The sequence below is a fragment of the Gigantopelta aegis genome, chromosome 7 (genome assembly GCF_016097555.1).
Source record: "Gigantopelta aegis isolate Gae_Host chromosome 7, Gae_host_genome, whole genome shotgun sequence".
Lineage (NCBI taxonomy): Eukaryota > Metazoa > Mollusca > Gastropoda > Neomphalida > Peltospiridae > Gigantopelta > Gigantopelta aegis.
Genome location: NC_054705.1, coordinates 29,056,551 through 29,074,945, shown reverse-complemented (window position 1 = coordinate 29,074,945; position 18,395 = coordinate 29,056,551). Strand labels below are relative to the sequence as shown.

The 18,395-nt window shown below is 35.8% G+C and overlaps 1 protein-coding gene across 1 annotated transcript in view; it reads left to right on the top strand.

Annotated features, from left to right (window-relative positions):
• Nucleotides 1–18,395, top strand: part of LOC121377339 — a 74,909-nt gene that overhangs the window by 43,207 nt on the left and 13,307 nt on the right. The window contains exons 3-4 of the mRNA XM_041505288.1: nucleotides 5,156–5,365; nucleotides 6,236–6,362. Of these exons, the coding sequence (XP_041361222.1) occupies nucleotides 5,156–5,365; nucleotides 6,236–6,362 (337 nt within the window). The remainder of the gene's footprint in view (nucleotides 1–5,155; nucleotides 5,366–6,235; nucleotides 6,363–18,395) is intronic.

Here is an 18,395-nt window from a genome sequence, read left to right as displayed (position 1 = left end):
ATTGATTTTAAAAATTTACTAGCCATGATTAAAAATCCACTAGCCCTACTTTAAATAAATACAATTTAATTAATAGTAATAATCAGATATGTCACCTGAAGAGGGAGTGAGAGCTTAAACATCCTTGGATTGGGGGTGGAAAGAGGGGGCAAGACTTTCATATTTACAAAATATGTAAATGCAGAATTTGACATGTGTTTTTTCCCACTAGCCATTGGGTTAGATATAGTAGTTATTTACTAGCCCAACACTGAATATCACTAGCCATGGGAGTGGGGCTACCATAATCTAGAAGCCCTGGATGTAGCAATAGACTGGGAACGAGAACATTGTCGTCCAAGTTTTGTTATGATGTTATTTATGAATTTCATTTAAGCGGGATACTAAATTCTCAGGTGGAATACCAGATTTTGAAATGTTAGTATCCAACTGGGATACTGCCCAAAATTTTTAATCTCGAACACTGCACATATGGTACTAAATGTGTTGATCAAAACAATGTTAGTCAAATACATGTATGGTACTAAATGTGTTGATCAAAACAATGTTAGTCAAGTACATGTATGGCATTATATGTGTTGAGCAAAACAATATTAGTCAAGTACATGTATGGTACTAAATGTGTTGTACAAAACAATGTTAGTCAAGTACATGTATGGTACTAAATGTGTTGTACAAAACAATGTTAGTCAAATACATGTATGGTACTAAATGTGTTGTACAAAACAATGTTAGTCAAATACATGTATGGTACTATATGTGTTGTACAAAACAATGTTAGTCAAGTACATGTAAGGTACTAAATGTGTTGTACAAAACAATGTTAGTCAAGTACATGTATGGTACTAAATGTGTGGACCAGTCCTTGAGTAAATAATGTTAGTCATGTATATGTATGGTACTAAATGTGGAGCAGTCCTTGAGTAAATAATGTTAGACATGTATGGTACTAAATGTGTTGAGCAGTCCTTGAGTAAATAACGTTAGTCATATATGGTACTAAATGTGTTGAGCAGTCCTTAGTAAATAATGTTAGTCATGTATGGTACTAAATGTGTGGAGCAGTCTTTGTAAGCAATGTTAGTCATGCATATGTATGGTACTAAATGTGTTGAACAGTCCTTGAGTAAATAACGTTAGTCATGTATGGTACTAAATGTGTTGAGCAGTCCTTGAGTAAATAACGTTAGTCATGTATCGTACTAAATGTGTTGAGCAGTCTGAGTAAATAACGTTAGTCATGTATCGTACTAAATGTGTTGAGCAGTCCTTGAGTAAATAATGTTAGTCATGTATGGTACTAAATGTGTGGAGCAGTCCTTGTAAACAATGTTAGTCATGCATATGTATGGTACTATATGTGTTGAGCAGTCCTTGAGTAAATAATGTTAGTCATGTATGGTACTAAATGTGTTGAACAGTCTTTGTAAACAATGTTAGTCATGTATGGTACTAAATGTGTGGAGCAGTCCTTGAGTAAATAATGTTAGACATGTATGGTACTAAATGTGTTGAACAGTCTTTGTAAACAATGTTAGTCTATGTACGTATATGGTACTAAATGTGTTGAACAGTCTTTGTAAACAGTGTTAGTCTATGTAGGTATATGGTACTAAATGTATTGAACAGTCTTTGTAAACAGTGTTAGTCTATGTACGTATATGGTACTAAATGTATTGAACAGTCTTTGTAAACAGTGTTAGTCTATGTACGTATATGGTACAAAATGTATTGAACAGGGTTTAAAAAAAAAAAAAAGATTGTTACTCATATATGGTATTAAATGTGTTGAGCAGTCTTTACCTAAACAGTGTTAGTCATGTATGATGCCAAATTTGTTGAACAATCTTTGAGTAAAATGTTTTAGTTATGTACATGTACATGTATGGTATTAAATGTGTTGAACAGCAAGGCTCAATGGGTAGGTGTAAACCACTTGCACCGACCAGTGATCCATAACTGGTTCAACAAAGGCCATGGTTTGTGCTATCCTGTCTGTGGGAAGTGCAAATAAAAGATCCCTTGCTGCTAATCGGAAGAGTAGCCCATGTAGTGGTGACAGTGGGTTTCCTCTCAAAATCTGTGTGGTCCTTAGCCATATGTCTGACGCCATATAACCGTAAATAAAATTTGTTGAGTGCGTCATTAACCTTCTGACTACTGCAGGCGAGATATCTCGCCCGACGTCACGTCAGTCGATATACTGTACACTGTATATAGTGCATTCCCCAATTCATATTTCCCGCCGTTTTGCACACGACACTCACCGGAAACGGAAATATAATTAAAGAAAAAAGTTTTTTTTTCAGAATGGTGGCTTTTGTTTTAATTTTTTCAATTGAAAATACCTTTTTCGCTTGACAACAATGGCGGCACGTCACGGTCATTTTCAGGGATCGATAGCTGATTGTGACAGCTAATTTGATATTAAATTTGATCGTTTTACCAACAATGAAAATTACCAAATATTGCAATATGAATCTTAGTTCGGGTTTAAAAAAAAAATTCTGGTCAGAAAACCACTGTTATCGGGAATACTGGACAGCTGGCCACAAATGCCCGTAAGTAAACGCAACTTTTTCGATTTTTTGCCTAATTTTAATCACCATTAGCCAATCTAAAATAATAAAAATTAAAAATAAAAGACACGAAAATAATACTTACCGATTAATATATGAACTTTATTTCATGTTTTTATAAAACATTTAAGTGAATATATGTGAGTAAAAATTATAAACTTGTACCCACTCAACGTGGTTTTTGTTAAAAATTAATCCAGTAGTCTAAAGGTTAAATAAAACATTTCTTTCTTTCTTTATATTAAGTGTTTAAGCATGATAAATGTATGTAGTTAGATTGTACATATCTGTAGTTACATTGTACATGTATGTAGTTACATTGTACAATATGTAGTTACATTGTACAGTATGTAGTTACATTGTACATGTATGTAGTTAGATTGTACATATCTGTAGTTACATTGTACATGTATGTAGTTACATTGTACAATATGTAGTTACATTGTACAGTATGTAGTTACATTGTACATGTATGTAGTTAGATTGTACATATCTGTAGTTACATTGTACATGTATGTAGTTACATTGTACAGTATGTAGTTACATTGTACATGTATGTATAGTTACATTATACAATATGTAGTTACATTGTACTTATATATAGTTACATTGTACATGTATGTAGTTACATTATACATGTATGTAGTTACATTATACATGTATGTAGTTACATTATACATGTAACACAAAAACAGGCTTTGTTAATTGGGTCCTCTGTCAGTGTTACAGTAGTTTTGGAGTTACTCAGCATTACAGCCCAGTGTGTGAAGTGTTCCTGCTCTCCAGTGTGGACATTGGTTGTGTGAATTAGGGATATAGCTTCTGTTCATGTTTTATGTTGATTACAATGCCAAACCAGCCTCTTTATCTCCCCTTGCACCTGGTTACAATTTAATTAAGTCCTGCAGATAAAAGTGGATGCCATCTTACTGTTAATACTCAATTACCATCGAATAATCCCTCTTGGGCCGCTGTTTGTTGATTAATCTTATTGGACCTAAATTACCATGAATTGGTTCTGTTGGAAAATTCTTTTATTGTGTAAACCAAGCTAGTGTGACTTGTACTAGTTGTAGGTTTTTGATTAAACCCTTAGAAGTAACATGAACAGAAATAAACAGTGGCTTTTATAAAGCCTATGTTTGTTTTGTTTTAGTTAGCACTAATTGTGTTATTTGGTAAAATAAAATGGACCAACGTTTAAACAGATACTACTGGCCTCTACTGTTTAACCTACTGGACATAAGGCTGGCAGGTACTGGGTTCGCAGCCTGGTACTGACCTTCCACCCTGAGTGAGTTTTAATGACTCAATGTTTTGGTGTAAGATCACTTCACCGACTTCTCTATGATTAACAACTAACAAATAACAACTAACCCTCTGTCTTGGACAGGCAGCCCAGATAGCTGAGGTGTGTGTGTGTCCAGGACAGCATGCTTGAACCATAATTGGATATAAGTGCGAACATAAATAGAAATGAATGAACAGATACTTTATTTATAGCATTTAATTTTTTGCACCTTGTAAACCAGTCTGGCATAAAATTTGCTATTATACTATGTGTTGTAGTCATCAGCTATATACCATGTACTTGTAAAGGTATATACAAATTTGCTATTATACTATGTGTTGTAGTCATCAGCTATATACCAAGTACTTGTAAAGGTATATACAAATGTGTTTTTATTATGGTATGTTAATGGTTACACTGCTGTACTCTCATTATAGATGGTAATTATTGCATTAGTAATTAATGCATGTTGACATATCAACAGAGGTTATCAAAGAATACAATTAATTGCTTATTTGTGGGATATTTGATCATCAAATCTCACATGTAGGAACAACCTGGGATGGCAGTGTGTCACGTACTATTACTAGGTCACTGTGACCTACTTTTTACGGTCACTGGCACATGACGGTAAATCCTTGTTCAGATCATATCTTGCATACAGATGCATACAGGACCATCAAACCTCTCATGTAGGAACAACTTGGGATGGTGGTGTGTTGTGTATTATTACTAGGTCACTGTGACCTACTTTTCATGGTCTACTGCGCATAACAGTAAATCCTTGTCCAGACCATATCTTGCATACAGGACCATCAAACCTCAAATTTAGGAATAACTTGTGATGGTGGTGTGTCACATACAATTACTACATCTCTGTGATACAAATAAATAAAATAATTTGTCTATATTCTGAACCATCATATGGTTTTCCATCAAACTCCTGACGGGCATATTATGTACCTCCCCAGTACTCTTGTTGATTGAGTTGTGGCCCTTGAACATCAATTTTCCGGACTTTTAAAAAGAAAATGCCTCAAGATATTGAGCTGAAATTTTGTGTATGGTTTTTATCATATACTGTTACAGATCAAGTTTGAATTTCATGGCGATATACCTATTTGTGGCAAGAGTTACGGCCCTTGAACTTAGTTGGGGCTTGGTGGGGGACATGTATTGCTTTAGCATTATAGTACTCTCAGAATGCTTGTTTAACTGCACAGTTATTTCTTTGTTAGTGGATAAGATGAAACCAATAATTATTATTAAAAAAATTTCATTGTAGGTTCGACGAAATCACTTCCCATCCATTGTGTTGTGGAGCAAATATCTGGAACTCCCTCCTTCGACAGTGTCTCCAGTGTGGCGTGTGCTCAGAATGCCGTTGAGTTGGACAGCTACGCCATACTTCCAAGTTCTACACTGTTGAGTGACCTCGTTCATTCGGCACTCATCAAACTGGGCTATAGTTCCATCAATGCTATGACTGCTAAAGGTACTTTATGGTCTTCATTCAATGCAACCCATAGTTAAGAGTATTCTTGAGTCATGTTAAATTTTATAACATTCAGTTAACAATCTGGTTTGAATTTTAAAATGTTTATACTTCTTCGTATACTAAAATAATATTATGGTAAACATAAATTTAGTTGATTTTTCACTGTAATATTTGTTACTGTGAATTGTAATAGTTATAGTATCATGAGGAAATGGTCTTAGAATATTAAATTTATTCACTGAAGACTGTTTTTGTTTTGAATGTGGTAACATGTTCAACCATCTTGCACACATGCACACAAGCTCACAAAAGATGTTTTGCTGTCCCACTTTGTCTGTCTCAAAATGTGTGTTGAGCATTGTTAAATAAACCATTCCTTCCTCTCTCTCTCTCTCTCTCTCTCTCTCTCTCTCTCTCTCTCTCTCTCTCTCTCTCTCTCTCTCTCTCTCTCTCTCTCTCTCTCTCTCTCTCTCTCTCTCTCTCTCTCTCTCTCTCTCTCTCTCCCTCCCCCCCTCTCTCTCTCTTCTCTCTCTCTGTCTGTATACCTGTCTGTCTGTGTCTCTCTCCTGTCTGTCTCTGTCTCTTTCCCAATTTTTTGGTGCCTACCTAAATAAAAACAACTAAAATCAGCAAATGAACCTAATGGTTTATTGTTTGATAAAAATTGGAAGTTAAACTTGAAAAAAAGTTGGAAAGTGAGTACTTCATAAATTATTGTTGCTTTTAATTTGATATGTGGAAACTTTGTCATTGGAATTTGTAAATATAAATTAAAAGCTTATATTTGAAAATGTCATTAATTTCTAGCATACACATGCAACAAGATTTTTAAAAAGTGTGCCTAGTTTTCTTGTTTCCTTCAACAAGGTGCAATACAGATCAAAAACTGGAAACCGTTGACATTTGATGCAATTACCAACAATCCACAAGCCTCGATTGATGATATTCTCTCAGAACTCACAAACGTGGCCACCCTAAGGATTCGAATTGCAAGGTAAGATTTTAATCAAAGGAAAATCTTTCATATCTAGAAACATGTGAAGGAAATGCATGTTTCATGATACATTTTTCATGTTCCTTGTACGTTTTTACACACATTTCACCTGAACTGAATGTAGTTGACACGAGTCTTTTTATAGCTTCTCATTCCAGCCAGTGTACCACAGTTAGTATATCAAAGGCTGTATTATGTACTATCCTGTCTGTGGGATGGTGCATATAAAAGATCCGTTGCAAAGGCTGTAGTATGTACTATCCTGTCTGTGGGATGGTGCATATAAAAGATCCGTTGCAAAGGCTGTAGTATGTACTATCCTGTCTGTGGGATGGTGCATATAAAAGATCCGTTGCAACTAATGGGGAAAATGTTTGCGGGGTTTTCTCTGAAGAATACAAGTCAAAATTACCAAATGTATGACATCCAATAGCCGATGATTGATAAATCAATGTGCTCTAGTGGTGTTGTTAAACAAAACAAACTTTAACTTTTTATAACCGCTCCAGAATTGTTTTTTTTATATAATTTCCCAGCACCCTCTGACAGTCTTTTCCCAGAAAAGTGAGTGATCACCTCACAATATTTTTTTAAATAAATTTTATTTGAAACTATGTGATTGCTTGCCTAGCACCATTTGAGGAGAATGATTTTCAGGCTCTTCTGAATTTTGCTGCTAGTGAACACTTTTATTTCATTTCAACTTATTTTCATGCTTATATCCAATTAAGGTTTAAGCACACTGTCCTGGGCACACATACCAGCTATCTGGCCTGTCTGTCCTGGACAGTGGGTTAGTTGTTAGTTGTTAGTGGTTAGTGAGAGAGAAGAGGGTGTAGTGGCCTCAAACCTACCCAGTGAATCATTAAAACTCGCTCTACGTGGGAGCCGGTACTGGGCTGCGAACCCTGTACCTACCAACCTGACTGCGACACCACCGAGGCCGGTTGAACACTGCAATGAGGTGTGATAGGTCACATGATCAATTGTCTTCATTATATCCCAACCAGTGCCCTATGACTGGTACATCAATGCTTTGTTTACCATATGTATATACTGTCCTGTCTCTGGGAAGGGCATATAAAAGAATCCTTGCTGTTTTATCTATAAGGTTCCCTCTGTTTTTCTATTGACAAAATGTCAAAATAACCATGACAACAAATAGCTTTATTTTTTAAAAATGTGTTGATGTGTCATTAAAGAAATATTCCTTTCCTTTTATCCTTTCTGATACATGTTCCCTAATTGTTGAAATTACCATAACATCTCAATTCACCCCTATCATGAAAAATGGATTAATTTGCTCACATGTAAGGGAAGGAAATATACAATGGAAATCATTATTAATTTGATTATTTGTGTAATCATTAGAGATTTGTATATCAGTACACCTACATTTTTTTTGTCTTAAATAAACAATCTGTTTTCAACGAAGCTTAAACACTTTTTCTCATTGTTTTTGTGATTGTAGTCATCATATTACGACATACTCAATTCATTTATAGCCCTGTATGTGTGTGTGTGTGTGTGTGTGTGGTGTGTGTGTGTGTGAATTTGCCATCTTGTTTGGATGTTTGGTATGTAAAAATATTTTTGAGTAAGTCAGTTATATTATAAAAAAAACCCTGCTAATAATGAAATCACTGCATAGGGTTTTAATTATTTCATCTTTTTATTGCTACCATTAATTGCCAAATATATTTTTTAATTTGTTTTGATTAGATGTAAATAATATCCCACAGTAGCCTACTTGAATCAAAGATAGATGTTTAGAAAAAAATGTGATAATTTATATTGTCCATTCACTTTCTCTGATATCATTAAGGAACTGGATTTATTTAATTTTGATGTGAAAGCTAGAAGCTGGAAGAAGGTGCTTGTCATCTGAGATATTTACAAGAGATTGTTTATACACATCAAATATATTTGATCAAGGTTATTTGGCCTAACTGATAAATATCTTACAATTAACCCCATGGTAACATGTTCTACTTTGTTTTCAAATAATAAGAATGGTATGCTGCTAACATTTGCAATGACAGAACAATTAAATCAGCAGCTGGTTTTCTTCTTGTTAGATACATCCAAAAAGGAGAATCACAGGGCTTCTAGATCATGGTAGCTCCACTCCCATGGCTAGTGATATTCAATGTTGGGCTAGTGAATAACTATTAATGCCATGCCTGATGGCTATGGAATTTTTATTTATCCATTTTGTAAATATGAATATCCTGCCCCCACCCCAACCACCAGTCTTAGTGTTTTTAAGATTATCTCCGTCTTTATGTGACATATCTGATTATTACTATTATTTAGTAAAATTGTAGGGCTCGTGAATTTTTAATTGTGGCTAATAAAACCTTTTAAATCACTGATCCCATAGCTAGTGGATTTTATAAAAATTCTAGAAGTCCTGCTAAACATCACAGAGAAACTTGCAGGAACCAGCTTGCAAGCAAATGAGGATCATCAAAAGAAGATAATATGAAGGAACCATAAGACCTCATCTTGAGTATATATCCAACGAGCAGAATCAAAACTAGATGCATGCTAACCATCACAGAGAATCTAGCAGGAACCAGCTTGGGAGCAACTGAGGATTGTCAAAAAGAGGAAAATATGAAGAAACACTAAGTCTTAAGATCTCATCTTGAGGATGGTTTATTAAATCTTCAACCACAGCAAGACAAACCAACAAGCTGTAGACCAGGGTCAAAACCCAGCTTTACGAATCATAACAGGATCTACGAAATCTGCACCTGTTAAAACTTGGGGAAAACTGCTCAGTAAAGCCACTCTTTGAAGGAAGAGATAAACACGGTCATGATCCAGGCAGAACAAATTTAAGTACTTCCCAACCATCCAAAGAAATGGAGGATGGAGGGTCTGACACAACAAAAAGTCTTAAATTCAGCAATTTCACCCATAATAAGAGGAAACGTATTAGAGTACTAAGCCAACATCATTTCCATTTAGACCAGCAGATCTCCTACAACCATGGCATTATGAACAAGCTAATCTGCAGATCAGCGTGTCCGTCCCTCAAGTAGCCTTAGGAGATGCCCAAGCTAACACAGTAAATGCTCAATGATGATGGCCATGACCAATGAGCAGTTCCCAGAAGAAGATCGTTGGATCCATGCATGCATACATTGATGACTCATTGCTGTGTCCAATGGAGGTGCAGGAAACATCTGTGAAGAAGAAATTCCAACCCTACACCTACAGTTCCATCTATAATGCAAAAACCCCAAGGCCTAAAGACTATGTATGATACATAGATCTACAAGATCTCAGACTTTATTTTCAAAACTTTGTTTCCAAGACGTTTTTCATGATGTATTGTCAAACATCTTGCAGACTGTGCTTCAGAGACCAGTTTCTAAAGACAGGATCTGTTTTGAGAGATTCTGCAACCAAATTTAGGAGATGGTTGAATGATTCTGATTCATCCATATGAAATTAGAATAATCATCTGCATCAGTTTTGAAGGGAAGCTCTTCTAGAATTGTGTCTAGCTGAAAGTTTGAGTCAGAATTTGACTCACCTTGGAATATTCACATAACACCAAATTTTGACATCATGTTCTTGTTAAGACTGTGAATGGGTCAAGAACAAGGCTAATTAATTTCTGAAGCTTATTTTTCAACCTACGTTTAAAACTAGAAGTACAATGTCACTTTTAATAAATGCACTTGACTTCCCTATCTGCTTTTAATTATCGAAAGATTTTACACTGTCACCATTATTGAATACAGATAAAAATGCAAATAATGGTTGTCTATTTCACATACATGTGTGCTTGGAGTTGGGACCATATCAAAAACAAAATCTTGCAACCTATATTAGTAAAACCCTGTTTGAATTTTGATAATGAAATGTTGATAATTATATCATATGTGCATACAGAAGTGGAGCAGGGGTTTCACCCTACACTCTGAAATGCCCTAAAAATTCAACTTTTAATTAATTTAGCCTATATATTCAATTTATTAAAAATAATTGAGCCTCATTTTTAAAACAAAATGGAGATACATAAATAGCAGAGTGAAAAAGTAAAATCTGTGATCCATGAATATAAAAAAAACATAGAAACAGTTTTTGTTGAAAAATAGTGCACATGCATTAATGCACACACAGACACACACACACACACACACACACACACACACACACACACACACACACACACACACACATACACACACACACACACACACACACACACACACACACACACACACACACACACACACACACACACACACACACACACACACACACACACACACAGACACACACACACACACACACAGACACGCACACACACACACACACACAGACACACACACACACATACACACACACACACATACACACACACAAATCGCAAAGTGAAAAAGTAAAATCTGTGATCCACGAATATAATCTTGTGTTGTATGTTTTAGGAAAAAACTGAAATGTTTTGTTCACAAATAGTGCTCATGCATTGATGGACACATACATGCACACACACACACACACACACACAACACAAACACACACATACACACACACACACACACACACACACATACAGACACATATTCAAACACAAACATACATATACAAACACACACACACTATAAACTACGAATGAAGGGAACTTTAAAGATATGACCTCACTATACAAGATTATGTATAAACTTGACATGTATGTATCGGGGTTTTTTTCTCCCCTGTCTCAATTTCCACTTGTGCCTGCGAAAAAAAGATGCAGGTTTATTAAAGATGCTGATAACTTATTATTACTTATTATAACTGTAATCATAAGATGCAAGATAGGCCTAATGAGAGTTTTCCTCTGCAGAAAATGTATATTGTCTGAAACATAAATCCATTTTAGAACGCTGATCACACTTAGAAACCATGGTGATATGTGGGAACTGACTTGCTGACTTCCCCCTCTCTTTACTGAATACCCAATGACTGTTACATTGAAAGCCATGATATAGTCTGTCTTGTTTATGGGGAAAGTACATATAAAAGGGCCCCACAACTAGTACGTCAAAAGCCATGATAAATACTGTCTTGTTTATGGGGAAAGTACATATAAAAGGGCCCCAAAACTGGTACATCAAAAGCCATGATAAATACTGTCTTGTTTATGGGAAAAGTACATATAAAAGGGCCCCACAACTGGTACGTCAAAAGCCATGATATATGTCTTGTTTATGGGAAAAGTACATACAAAAGGGCCCCACAACTGGTACGTCAAAAGCCATGATATATGTCTTGTTTATGGGAAAAGTACATATAAAAGGGCCCCACAACTGGTACGTCAAAAGCCATGATATATAATGTCTTGTTTATGGGAAAAGTACATACAAAAGGGCCCCACAACTGATAGATCAAAAGCAATGATATATAATGTCTCGTTTATGGGAAAAGTACATATAAAAGGGCCCCACAACTGGTACATCAAAAGCCATGATATATAATGTCTTGTTTATGGGAAAAGTACATACAAAAGGGCCCCACAACTGGTAGATCAAAAGCCATGATATATAATGTCTTGTTTATGGGAAAAGTACATACAAAAGGGCCCCACAACTGGTACATCAAAAGCCATGATATATAATGTCTTGTTTATGGGGAAAGTACATATAAAAGGGCCCCACAACTGGTACATCAAAAGCCATGATATAGTCTATATTGTTTATGGGAAAAGTGCATATAAAAGGGCCCCACAACTGGTACATCAAAAGCCATGATATATAATGTCTTGTTTATGGGGAAAGTACATATAAAAGGGCCCCACAACTGGTACATCAAAAGTCATAATATATAATATCTTGTTTATGGGGAAAGTACATATAAAAGGGCCCCACAACTGGTACATCAAAAGCCATGATAAATACTGTCTTGTTTATGGGGAAAGTACATATAAAAGGGCCCCACAACTGGTACATCAAAAGCCATGATATATGTCTTGTTTATGGGAAAAGTACATATAAAAGGGCCTCACAACTGGTACATCAAAAGCCATGATATATAATGTCTTGTTTATGGGAAAAGTACACATAAAAGGGCCCCACAACTGGTACATCAAAAGCCATCATATGTAATGTCTTGTTTATGGGGAAATAACATATAAAATGGCCCCACAACTGGTACATCAAAAGCCATGATATATAATGTCTTGTTTATGGGGAAAGTACATATAAAAGGGACCCACAACTGGTACATCAAAAGCCATGATAAATACTGTCTTGTTTATGGGGAAAGTACATATAAAAGGGCCCCACAACTGGTACATCAAAAGCCATGATATATGTCTTGTTTATGGGAAAAGTACATATAAAAGGGCCTCACAACTGGTACATCAAAAGCCATGATATATAATGTCTTGTTTATGGGAAAAATACACATAAAAGGGCCCCATAACTGGTACATCAAAAGCTATGATATATACTGTCTTGTTTATGGGGAAAGTACATATAAAAGGGTCCCACAACTGGTACATCAAAAGCCATGATAGATACTGTCTTGTTTATGGGGAAAGTACATATAAAAGGGCCCCACAACTGGTACATCAAAAGCCATTATATATAATGTCTTGTTTATGGGAAAAGTACACATAAAAGGGCCCCACAACTGGTACATCAAAAGCCATGATATGTAATGTCTTGTTTATGGGGAAATAACATATAAAATGGCCCCACAACTGGTACATCAAAAGCCATGATATATAATGTCTTGTTCATGGGAAAAGTACATATAAAAGGGCCCCACAACTGGTACATCAAAAGCCATGATATATACTGTCTTATTTATGGGGAAAGTACATATAAAAGGGACCCACAACTGGTACATCAAAAGCCATGATATATAATGTCTTGTTTATGGGGGAAAGTACATATAAAAGGGCCCCACAACTGGTACATCAAAAGCCATGATATATGTCTTGTTTATGGGGAAAGTACATATAAAAGGGACCCACAACTGGTACATCAAAAGCCGTGATAAATACGGTCTTGTTTATGGGGAAAGTACATATAAAAGGGACCCACAACTGGTACATCAAAAGCCATGATAAATACGGTCTTGTTTATGGGGAAAGTACATATAAAAGGGACCCACAACTGGTACATCAAAAGCCATGATATATGTCTTGTTTATGGGGAAAGTACATATAAAAGGGACCCACAACTGGTACATCAAAAGCCATGATATATAATGTCTTGTTTATGGGGAAAGTACATACAAAAGGGCCCCACAACTGGTACATCAAAAGCCATGATATATACTGTCTTGTTTATGGGGAAAGTACATATAAAAGGGCCCCACAACTGGTACATCAAAAGCCATGATATATACTGTCTTGTTTATGGGGAAAGTACATATAAAAGGGCGCCACAACTGATACATCAAAAGCCATGATATATAATGTCTTGTTTATGGGGAAAGTACATATATCAAAAGCCATGATATATAATGTCTTTTTTATGGGGAAAGTACATATAAAAGGGCCCCACAACTGGTACATCAAAAGCCATGATATATAATGCCTTGTTTATGGGGAAAGTACATATAAAATGGCCCCACAACTGGTACATCAAAAGCCATGATATATAATGTCTTGTTTATGGGGAAAGTAAATATAAAAGGGCCCCACAACTGGTACATCAAAAGCCATGATATATAATGTCTTGTTTATGGGGAAAGTACATATAAAAGGGACCCACAACTGGTACATCAAAAGCCATGATATGTTCTTGGGGAAAGTACATATAAAAGGGCACCACAACTGGTACATCAAAAGCTATGATATATAATGTCTTATTTATGGGAAAAGTACATATAAAAAGGCCACACAACTGGTACGTCAAAAGCCATGATATAGTCTGTCTTGTTTATGGGGAAAGTACATATAAAATGGCTCCACAACTGGTACATCAAAAGCCATGATATGTTTATGGGGAAAGTACATATAAAAGGGCCCCACAACTGGTACATCAAAAGCCATGATATATAATGTCTTGTTTATGGGGAAAGTACATATAAAAGGGCCCCACAACTGGTACATCAAAAGCCATGATATATAATGTCTTGTTTATGGGGAAAGTACATATAAAAGGGACCCACAACTGGTACATCAAAAGCCATGATATATAATGTCTTGTTTATGGGGAAAGTACATATAAAAGGGCCCCACAACTGGTACATCAAAAGCCATGATAAATACGGTCTTGTTTATGGGGAAAGTACATATAAAAGGGACCCACAACTGGTACATCAAAAGCCATGATATATAATGTCTTGTTTATGGGGAAAGTACATACAAAAGGGCCCCACAACTGGTACATCAAAAGCCATGATATATACTGTCTTGTTTATGGGGAAAGTACATATAAAAGGGCCCCACAACTGGTACATCAAAAGCCATGATATATAATGTCTTGTTTATGGGGAAAGTACATATAAAAGGGCGCCACAACTGGTACATCAAAAGCCATGATAAATACGGTCTTGTTTATGGGGAAAGTACATATAAAAGGGACCCACAACTGGTACATCAAAAGCCATGATATATAATGTCTTGTTTATAGGGAAAGTACATATAAAAGGGACCCACAACTGGTACATCAAAGCCATGATATATAATGTCTTGTTTATGGGAAAAGTACATTTAAAAGGGCCCCACAACTGGTACATCAAGAGCCATTATATGTAATGTCTTGTTTATGGGGAAAGTACATATATCAAAAGCCATGATATATAATGTCTTTTTTATGGGGAAAGTACATATAAAAGGGCCCCACAACTGGTACATCAAAAGCCATGATATATAATGCCTTGTTTATGGGGAAAGTACATATAAAATGGCCCCACAACTGGTACATCAAAAGCCACGATATATAATGTCTTGTTTATGGGGAAAGTACATATAAAAGAGCTCCACAACTGGTACATCAAAAGCCATGATATATAATCTCTTGTTTATGGGGAAAGTACATATAAAAGGGCCCCATAACTGGTACATCAAAAGCCATGATAAATAATGTCTTGTTTATGGGGAAAGTACATATAAAAGAGCTCCACAACTGGTACATCAAAAGCCATTATATATAATGTCTTGTTTATGGGAAAAGTACATATAAAAGGGACCCACAACTGGTACATCAAAAGCCATGATATGTTTATGGGGAAAGTACATATAAAAGGGCACCACAACTGGTACATCAAAAGCTATGATATATAATGTCTTATTTATGGGAAAAGTACATATAAAAAGGCCACACAACTGGTACGTCAAAAGCCATGATATGTTTATGGGGAAAGTACATATAAAAGGGCCCCACAACTGGTACATCAAAAGCCATGATATATAATGTCTTGTTTATGGGGAAAGTACATATAAAAGGGCCCCACAACTGGTACATCAAAAGCCATTATATGTAATGTCTTGTTTATGGGGAAAGTACATATAAAAGGGACCCACAACTGGTACATCAAAAGCCATGATATATAATGTCTTGTTTATGGGGAAAGTACATATAAAAGGGCCCCACAACTGGTACATCAAAAGCCATGATATATAATGTCTTGTTTATGGGGAAAGTACATATAAAAGGGCCCCACAACTGGTACATCAAAAGCCATGATATATAATGTCTTATTTATGGGGAAAGTACATATAAAAGGGCCCCACAACTGGTACATCAAAAGCCATGATATATACTGTCTTGTTTATGGGGAAAGTACATATAAAAGGGCCCCACAACTGGTACATCAAAAGCCATGATATGTTCTTGGGGAAAGTACATATAAAAGGGCACCACAACTGGTACATCAAAAGCTATGATATATAATGTCTTGTTTATTGGGAAAGTACATATAAAAGGGCCCCACAACTGGTACATCAAAAGCCATGATATATAATGTCTTGTTTATGGGGAAAGTACATATAAAAGGGCCCCACAACTGGTACATCAAAAGCCATGATATGTTCTTGGGGAAAGTACATATAAAAGGGCCCCACAACTGGTACATCAAAAGCCATGATATATAATGTCTTGTTTATTGGGAAAGTACATATAAAAGGGCCCCACAACTGGTACATCAAAAGCCATGATATGTAATGTCTTGTTTATTGGGAAAGTACATATAAAAGGGCCCCACAACTGGTACATCAAAAGCCATGATATATAATGTCTGTTTATGGGGAAAGTACATATAAAAGGGCCCCACAACTGGTACATCAAAAGCCATGATATGTAATGTCTTGTTTATGGGGAAAGTACATATAAAAGGTCCCCACAACTGGTACATCAAAAGCCATGATATATAATGTCTTGTTTATGGGGAAAGTCCATATAAAAGGTCCCCACAACTGGTACATCAAAAGCTATGATATATAATGTCTTGTTTATGGGGAAAGTACATATAAAAGGGACCCACAACTGGTACATCAAAAGCCATGATATATAATGTCTTGTTTATGGGGAAAGTACATATAAAAGGGCCCCACAACTGGTACATCAAAAGCCATGATATATAATGTCTTGTTTATTGGGAAAGTACATATAAAAGGGCCCCACAACTGGTACATCAAAAGCCATGATATATAATGTCTTGTTTATGGGGAAAGTACATATAAAAGGGCCCCACAACTGGTACATCAAAAGCCATTATATATAATGTCTTGTTTATGGGGAAAGTACATATAAAAGGGACCCACAACTGGTACATCAAGAGCCATGATATGTTCTTGGGGAAAGTACATATAAAAGGGCCCCACAACTGGTACATCAAAAGCCATGATATAGTCTGTCTTGTTTATGGGGAAAGTACATATAAAATGGCTCCACAACTGATACATCAAAAGCCATGATATGTTTATGGGGAAAGAACATATAAAAGGGCCCCACAACTGGTACGTCAAAAGCCATGATATATAATGTCTTGTTTATGGGGAAAGTACATATAAAAGGGCCCCACAACTGGTACATCAAAAGCCATGATATGTTCTTGGGGAAAGTACATATAAAAGGGCACCACAACTGGTACATCAAAAGCTATGATATATAATGTCTTGTTTATTGGGAAAGTACATATAAAAGGGCCCCACAACTGGTACATCAAAAGCCATGATATATAATGTCTTGTTTATGGGGAAAGTACATATGAAAGGGCCCCACAACTGGTACATCAAAAGCCATGATATGTTCTTGGGGAAAGTACATATAAAAGGGCCCCACAACTGGTACATCAAAAGCCATGATATATAATGTCTTGTTTATGGGGAAAGTACATATAAAAGGTCCCCACAACTGGTACATCAAAAGCCATGATATATAATGTCTTGTTTATGGGGAAAGTACATATAAAAGGGACCCACAACTGGTACATCAAAAGCCATGATATATAATGTCTTGTTTATGGGGAAAGTACATATAAAAAGGCCCCACAACTGGTACGTCAAAAGCCATGATATAGTCTGTCTGGTTTATGGGGAAAGTACATATAAAATGGCTCCACAACTGGTACATCAAAAGCCATGATATGTTTATGGGGAAAATACATATAAAAGGGCCCCACAACTGGTACGTCAAAAGCCATTATATTTACTGTCCTGTTTATGGGAAAAGTACATATAAAAGATCCCTTGCTGCCTGTCGCTTGAAGTAGTGTATGTAGCTTAGGTGCAATAGAAGATTTCTGGAGAAAAAGTAATTTGTTTCTTTTTAATCAGTGAACTTGTTCAGAAAAACTAAACAATAATTTTCCTTTCTTTTTTCTCACCAAACTTAAGCTTGTAGAAGTTGATTTCTTCTGTATCGTAACAAAGTGTTGTGTTAGAGACACCATGTTGCCATAGTTTAAAATTTGTTCTGAAGTGTCGTTAAAACAATATTCCTTTCCTTAGTTTTTCCAGTTGAATATATTGTTGAAGTATTTTTGTGGGCTTTATGAGTATCAAGAGTTTCCGGGTGACTAAAACAAAACAGGGACAAATATCAAAATAAGACACCAAATAGTTGTTTTAAA